The following is an 8,969-nucleotide window of genomic DNA, read 5'->3' as shown; positions in this document are numbered from 1 at the left end:
GTCAATTTAATTAATATTAACTTGTCCCGAAATTACAGCCCTTTTCCTTCATGCTTAATCTTTCAATTAGTCTGATTACGAATCTAATAATTTCTGTAATATTGCAGTTACCATTTGGGAAGCATCATCCCGATCCAAACGCGTTCAAATTTCGAAAGTACAATTTATTTGTAGAAAAGATTGAATTTAAATAAAATAGATGGATTAATAATTAAACTTTATTATATTGAAAGTATTTCGCTCGGCAACTTATATAGCTAAATCTGTAAAACTTAGACCGAAGTAGAAACTTTCGCCTTCTCCAGTGTAGCTTAAATACTGAGGGTGCTAATGATGCTTTGGAATCTGTGTAATTAAGCAGGGGTCTTGCGAATAAATTTACAGTGGCCCTAAATCCTTCACGTTAGATAAATGTTTACAATTAGCTTCTACGATGTACGCATTTCAAATTGCCAATGTCTGTTCCATCTAAGTAATAAAATAATGCCTTTTCAAATATTGTTAGCGAAGTATTTATTCATTACCATTGGGTATATAGTTATCTCTAATCTTTAACTAGATTACGTAATGCCCCTTTAATCGCTGAAAGTGAAATGTTTATGTCGATTAGAATGTTGCAAATGATCATTTAAAGAGCATATAATACAGAAACATGGAACATACGTGTTTTATTAAAAATATTACAAGAAAAAGATACGGATTGATCAACGAATGACATAAATAAATAGAAGAATTTGAAGAACTGAATTATCAAAGGAGACACGTCAAAAGAGAATGTATTAATAGTAATATAATTAAAGTAAAATTTGCTGCGTGATAGACATTAAGAATATTAATGTAAATAAGACACTAAATACTTTCGAGGGTAGAAAAAATTCATTGATTACCGTAAACCATAATAATAAATTGTATTACGACGGGGAAATGTGTGTTTATTTTAATAATTAAATTGCAATTTACAATATCTGTAATGTATGTGAAAAAAATATATATATAAACGTTCATCGAGGTTTTTAAAAAAAAAAAGGAAACAAAGGGAACAAAAACTGCTAAGGATAATTGTTTGCTAATGTCATGTATTTTATACATTACGTGTATACTATAGCCGGATACCTATTTTCGAATCTTCTACATACAGGTTCTCGTAATTAAAGCTACTGCTGCAAATATCGCAGACGAATTGGAAATGACGTACAAATATTTGTAAGGAAAGAGGGAAGGCTTTATTTTAATGAGCACCTATTAATGAATCTGTAATAAAGTAGCTTCCACTCTTCAACCGTTATTTCAATCCTTACGACCATATCTTAGTTATACTCAATAATTAGTGGTTGAATATGCAAACATTAATCATTAACATAATAACTTATTATTGTTACTGTATTATGTATGTACGTGTATATATAAATACTAGAAATAAATGATCCAAATGACAACTTTCCTTTCATTATGTTCACCAAACTTCTAATAGCTAACCAATATGTATAATGGACAAGAATTTATCGAATTTTTTAATATCTTCATACAAAAAATAGTCAAATTTAAAAATATGAATTCTTTCAAAAATGTAGAAATATCTGACATTTAATGCCTGCATTTAGAAATGTATGGTAATAATTCATATCTACATATAGCGTAGCTGTAACAGACTTATTTAAATTGTGCAAACAGAAGTACACCGTTCTAGGAGAATGTCTCCCGCTTCGTTTCTCGTCCCAGGTCAGTTTATAAACAAACTTCCGGCTTCTACGTCTAATCTCGCAATTTCTTCGGTCGAAGCTCGGATAGAGCCAGTTTCGCGTGTGTACGAGCGCACGAAATGATATCAGAGACGGTAGTTTAACGACATTGTAAACCCGGGGGCAACATACAAGGTATGTTCTTCGTTTCTGAAAGGGATGCATAGAAGGCTGGCCTCGTAGCTGGAAAAGCTCCGGTTAATTCAGAGGCCCGGCAGAAGTCGTAAAATAGTGCGTGACTGCCAGTTTTCTGGCAAAAAGTGGACAGGAGTACACACGACAAGTATATTCGCGCGCTTTCGGCTCGACGTTCGCGCGTGCACTCGCGGGTTCATTCGTGTGAGTGCACGCGTGAGCTTCGCGGAGAAGGCAACTTGCTGAAGTTGGTGAAGTACGAGCGTGACGCACACATCTCCTACGATTACAGATACTGTTACGAGAATGGCGGTAGGCAACTGAAAAAGTACACAACCGCGGGCTTTCCAGTGGGATACGAAGGGTGATTGTCAGAAGTGGGGACGAAGAACTAAGGGTGACTTGAAATAGCTTGTAATGGCATATCTAATGTACGCATAAGCTAGTTAATACAAACTGAATTGAAACTTCCAACTGATGTTATATTTCGCTTTGTTTCGTCGTGAATCTACGCGTCTAAAGTCTAACTTTGTGCGAATTCTGATTACGATTGTTGAACTCTAGATTGCTTTCTGACTATTCGTATTTTTTGGATAGAGAATCGTGGATGATAAGTGACTGGGTCACATTTTTCTGCTTTTATGTTTTATATTTTATAAAATTTGTTTATTAGATACACAAAAATACATAAATAATTGCAGTTTTTGAAATTAGAGTAAAAAAGAAACTACACATACAAATTATATTTTTTAAATAGAACTCGTAGCTACAAATTATTCCTAACCGTATCTGTCTTTTAAAAAATAAAATTGTATATATAATTGAATAAAATAACGATACAAACGTAAACCAAAAATTATACATATAACTCAGAAATGTTCCAGCCATTACCGTCTGCGGTTTAACTCTTTTGGTACGATGAAGCTGGTTGTCAGTATGCTAGCACTGTACAGGACAGTTGAATCGTCAGTTTGCATTTTGCAGTAAACAGAGCGTAATAATATGCAAATTGGACAAAATAATCGTAGAAAAATATTTTAGTTAGCCTAAGGTTACTAAAGTATGCTATGTTCGAGCAGCGTTGTTAACCCTTATCACTTGAACTGGCAGCAATGTTGCCAAACGCAAGTTTGCTACTCCAACTGACAGTATTGGAGTGATGAGGGTTAGCTAATTTGAAATTTCATCGACTATATTCAGGTTTAGTGGGCGCACAATTATAACCATCTTTAATGATTTAAAGTTTAAGAATTAAGCCCGTTTACTTGAGAAGATCTGTAATGTAAGATTGTATAAAAATTTATGTCATGGAATTTTTGAGCATAAAAAATTTATATCCCTTCCAAGAAGATTATAGAATCGATAATAATCCTATTAATAGTAATCTTATTTATTACGATCTTGTGGGATAAAGTTCTCATACGTGTTGAGTGTTTCCAAAAAGGATATTTGATCATATGAAATCATATTAAAAGATAATATTTTCTTGTCCCAATTTAAATGAAAATTTCAATGAACATACAAGCTTCATCGAATCTTACAGATTTCATATTTCTCTGATCATCTTATCGTTTTTAGCATTCAAATTTATATTAAGAAAGTTAGAACTTATTTGCATCTTTATGTCTAAAGATTTAAGAGCGAGATGAAAATTAAGCTAATGCATAAACGTGTAAGTTATACGTTATATTATATCATAATATGTGAATGATTGCTTAATGAGAAAGTTATAAAAAGTGATGTGATAGAGTAAAACGTTCTTCCTCGTTCAAAATGAATACACGGAAACTATATTTGAGGATCAGGAAAGTATTGAAACATAAATTGAAAATAGTATAACTTTTTTATTCAAATATATAAAGAATTGTACAATTTGCGTAAACCACGTGTATTGAAAGTTTACGAAGAATACAATTTCGTGCGAACAATCAATTTATTTATCGAATTTATAAACTACGATCGTAATTTTGTAAAGGAACTCAACAATTCATCTCTAGTTGTGAAATATATAACACTGCATATTGTGGAGCTTCTCGCGACCAAAACTTCATAAAACTTTTCTTTTGCATTGCATTTTGATTTCACACGACAATATAATTTCAATTTAGACAAGTAATTGTTTCGACGGTACAGAGTATGAATATCCATCATTGGAAGCTGCGTGAGCAGAGCTCGATGCCAAGTTGCCCGACGATAAAATTGATACTGATCCACTAGAGTATCCACTGCTATAGCTACCTGAGCTAGGTACTCCATAAACTTTGCTAGGCACGTTGAAAGAATCCAGTGAAAGTCCACCTCCAGAAACGTAGCTTGATGGGACACCATAATTTCTACTTGGATAATTGGCTGAGTTGTATGAGACTCCCACAGATGGCACGGAATGTACAACGGCGCTTGGTACACCATAAGAAGTGCTAGGTACACTGACGGATCCCACGGACAAAGGTACTGAAGCAGCTAGAGCAGGGCTGCTGTGAACTGGTGCTGGTGACAGACTAGGGACACCATAACTTGAACTTGGTACTGAGACAGAGGCGCTGTAAGATGGAAGAGGTGCAGCAACAGGGGCACCATAAGATGCGACTGGAACAGAAACGGGAGCGTGGAATGGAACAGAAACAGGAGCCTGGACTGGAACAGAGACATGAGCGTGTGCTGGAGCAGAGACAGGAGCGTGGACTGGAACAGAAACAGGAGCGGAGACAGAAGCGGTGTAGGATGGAACTGCTGACGAAACAGAGCTGCTATAGGATGGAACTGATGCAGAGACTGGAACTTCATAAGCTGGAACAGAGTAAGATGACACTGACGCTGGGACACCATAGGACAAGGCTGGAGCGGAGGACACTACGTAGGGTTTCTTGACGGATGTTACAGAGGATACAGGTGGGAGGTATCCGGAGTTAGCTGAAGCTACTTCGCCTGATACGCCAAAGCCATGATTGCCACCGATAAGTCCACGTTTCTGCACTTTCTTTATGGATTCACTTGCGCTAATAGCGATGAGTGAAGCGACGAGTAAAGAAGCCTGAAAGAAAATATATGTTATCGCATTTTTTATCTAAATAGTTATTTTGCGCGATGAAATGAATGTAATACGTGTGAGTAATAAAGGATTAAATTATTAATGAAAACGAATAAATGTTTGACGGTTAGTTAACGGAAAGTTAAATGGAAACATGGAAGAGAACAAGGAATTGAAAATTAATTTTGTAATTAATGCAAGTTTGAAAGTGTGTTAGAAAATGCTTGTTTGGATTAGTTTCGATTAGATTAGATTAGTTTCATTATGTGGATAAAGGTGCTGTTACTTACTACGAAGGTCTTCATGGTGTATTTGGATTAAGGAATGGTATCGAACTGTGGCTTAGAGGAAAAATTCGTCGGTATTTATACGGTGACACACCACGCGAGAACTCCTTTCACTTGCAAGATACAAAATCCCCCAAACTTTTATACTGACGTAAAATATTGCAAAGATATTTAAAGGTTTACAAAATTGAGAAAATTATGTTTCGTTCAATATTTACGGTGTCTATGGTTGAATAAAAGGTTTTGCATAATTGTTTAGTAAACGATAGGATAATTAAACTTAAGTATATATTCTCTTGTCGTTTATGAAACATGTATGTTTATGAGACAAATTATGATTGTTAAATGAAAGAAAAAGAATGGTGATTAGAGGTTTCAAATAAACATTACTGATATTGCTCTCAATTTCTATGAAAGAATATAATTTTCAACTTTTTGATATACTTTCACATGTTTCTTCCAAATTTAATATCTGTATAGGAAACAATCAATGTCATCAATGATGACGTATCGTTTCCAATAGCCGGAAATGTCATACACACGTACCATAATTACTCCAACAATTCAATCGACTTGTCAACTCACTCGTAAAGGAAAGAGAAATATTTATTACTATGGTTTAATCTGCAAAAGCTTATATTAATTCTATAAATTTTGACATAAAACGCAATATGCAACGAAGCACTGGAAATCGCTGATAATTTGTTCATAAAACAATTATAACAGTAATGATCATTATGGTTAGATATGATTTTATTTATATTTTTATTTAATTAGATTTTATATTTAAAACTTTTAAATTTTATATTTTAGTTGTATATTTATATTTATAAGTTATAATTTATCCAATATTCACAGAGCATATACTTTAGTGATATTAAGAAATCTATAATATACTTACTGCTATCTCAAGGAAATTTATTCAGTCCACGATTCTTCCATCCAATAAATATTATCTGTATCTGTCTATACAATTCGTCTGCTTACAATACTGTTATTCTAATACTGTAAGTTAGTATTCGTGTAACTGCCCAAATCTTTTTCCTTGATTAATAGCCAAGCAAGATTGGTAACTCTGTTATTCGATTATTTAATCAACACAAACACAGGACCATGTTAATATACCCAAAATTGCGTAGAGTTCGCAGAGAATAGAAACATACGTTTTACTAAATTATGCAAATCGGCCACCTACAGGAAGTTCCACGTATTCCACGTAATACTAAGCAATAAGGTATTCGCGTCTTTATGTGTGAGACTTGTTACATAAACGCAAAAGTCGTGAAAAATGATTCAGCGCCTTCGCTCTCGCGTTCTTTATTCGAAATTTATGGCAGAATGAAGATGGTGTACAAATTTGTTGACGATCGAGATCGTCCTCGCATATGTGTCTTTCTAGAAAGAACAACAAGCGATTACCCAATGTCAGGTATATTGTCCAAATCTACGTTTCGCCAATGTCATTTGCCGTAATTAGCCGTAAAAGTTTCTCTATCATCTTTTACGCTCTAATATTTCCAATTACGCAACGTTTCGCGTTATATTAACCTCGTTTCATCACGATCTTTCTCATTTCGTTAAATAAAGTTAATGAACGGTCATTCAAGACTTCTCATATACATTTAGACGTCCTCACGAAACAAGCGAGAGGTCACGAAAAAAATATTTCATAGGTCAAGGCTAATTTTTTTAAGGTATAATTATTTCATTATGTAGAATTTCTTTGGTAAAATATATATTTTGCAAAACATTATAATGATATTAGCACACTATATATTATGGGATATTATAAATACTGTTTGGAATTGTGAATGATTTCTGAAAAATAAAGGTTCGAAATATATTCTAATCTTTATATGTGCCATTGCATAAAATAACGTAAAATTGACAATTTATGTTACATATATATATATATATGTTATATAGAACGAAATTTGTAAAAGTTTTATGATTATGACTCTTCCTAGTTTAGAAATTTGTTCAAAATGCTGTAATAGATAGGCCTGTGACCTAAACCATAGGAGATTCGTATTCAGTCCTTTAAGATGAGACGAAAGAGGAAATTAGAAACTTGAAATACTAGAAACGAGATGAAAGAAAGTACAAAATGACATTGTTAAAAAATTATTTGGAGAAAGCAAACGAAATATCACATAAACCATTAATTATTCATAATTATCATATATTCATATTTCTATAAAGAAGATTACCATTAGAAGTTTCAGATTTATCTTGGATTCTATCTATCCTTCTAACGTCGTTTGTATTTGCATCACATTTTCTTGCATTAACTTGCTTACACTGTTTCAGACACGTAGTTTCTTTCATCCCTCTCACGTAGTACGTAGGACTCACGTGTATCAACTGTCTTTGATAACAACACACTTTGAAACTTTAGTTAATTCCTTGCAATGTGGCAAGATTTTCGGAGCTGTTTCTTACTAAGTCATTTTTCAGTGAATTAACAAGTTTAAATGACCAACATAGTTTGTATATAAATTAATATTATAATATTATAAGTTGCATCTAATCAATATGAAGAATATAGGGTTATTTCGTATAGGGTATCGTAGGGGTATATTCCATAATATTCCATATCACATTCCTAATTAATTATAATGAATATGAAAATATTAAGTTCGATGATCATATTATTTAAGTTTAATGGGATGTTACATAACTTAATATAACTGTGAACATTTGCAATAGCTGCAACCAATTTAGAATATAAAATAATTGATTGTACAATATAAAATTAATTTAATGAGAATAATGTTGAAATTGATATGAAAAAATAATATAGATAAACAAATATTACGAAACAATTATAAAATTTGTAATATACTAAATAAAGATGCGAAGTAAACCACGACAGTATAAACGCGTTTTCAATCCTTGTCAGAATAAATTTGTCAATTGTACAAATACAGAAGGCTCGACTTCGTGATTGATGCTTATTGTTACGACAGCCTGGATTATCAAATCAGTAATAACTACGTTTGATAATAAATCGCTTGGTCTTATCCGTTTTACTCCGAAATTGGTTTCCTACAAAATCGATAACAATTAGTTTCGATCGATATCGACAAATTTTCGAATCTTGAACATATTCGTCACCTACCTTCATTATTTAAGAAAAGGAAAGATAAATTTCAAAATTAATATTTCATATCCATACCATATTTTCTCTTCTTCATAAATTTAAACAATCAGTTGCGTATGTGATTCGCTGGATTTTAAATGATTAATTAATCAATTAATTAAAATTATTATTAAAGCTATGATGAATTAAAAACTATGTTTGAATTAAAGAAGCAATTTATCTTTCCAACTTGTTTCAAATGCATTAGTTTATACGAAACGCGTTACTTAAAGTAGAGCATAATTTGTTATGAAATAATGGGATACGCTGGGAAGGAGGGTGCAAGAACTTCAGACCTTATTTTAATACGATTTTCTAGTTAGCAGCTTCCAAAGAATTCTCGTTTACAGGCGTTACAAAGATTTATTTCCTCCATTCTATATTCAGGTATTCACGGACGAACGTCTGTAGGCAAGAAGGAAAAAAAAGAGAAGAGGAGGCAGAAAGTAAATTGAGACATATTCCCATAGAAACGTGTAAAGCACGGTCGATGCAGAAAGGGAGCTAATGTCAGAGATTAGAGGTAATCCGTTCTGGCTGGCAATCGCCGAAGAGGACCCTCGTTCACAGCTTCGATCTAGATACTGCACCGACACTGCCACTTTTTACATTTCTACCCCTTTTCTCCCTTTTCCTAG

The 8,969-nt window shown here is 33.1% G+C and overlaps 1 protein-coding gene across 1 annotated transcript; it reads right to left on the bottom strand.

The window, feature by feature from the left end:
- Positions 1 to 3,977: 3,977 nt before the first annotated feature.
- On the bottom strand, positions 3,978 to 5,207 carry LOC117204936 (sialidase-like). Its single transcript, XM_033442860.1, has 2 exons — positions 5,193 to 5,207; positions 3,978 to 4,938 (listed from the first exon to the last, which is right to left on the bottom strand). Exons 1-2 carry the CDS (start codon positions 5,205 to 5,207, stop codon positions 3,979 to 3,981), a joined length of 975 nt encoding a protein of 324 aa, XP_033298751.1. The 3' UTR covers position 3,978.
- Positions 5,208 to 8,969: the final 3,762 nt, after the last annotated feature.

This window comes from Bombus bifarius, unplaced genomic scaffold, assembly GCF_011952205.1.
Source record: "Bombus bifarius isolate JDL3187 unplaced genomic scaffold, Bbif_JDL3187 scf7180000007984, whole genome shotgun sequence".
In the NCBI taxonomy this organism is placed as follows: domain Eukaryota; kingdom Metazoa; phylum Arthropoda; class Insecta; order Hymenoptera; family Apidae; genus Bombus; species Bombus bifarius.
The sequence above is the reverse complement of the archived record's forward strand: the minus strand, read 5'-3'. Positions and strand labels throughout refer to the sequence as shown.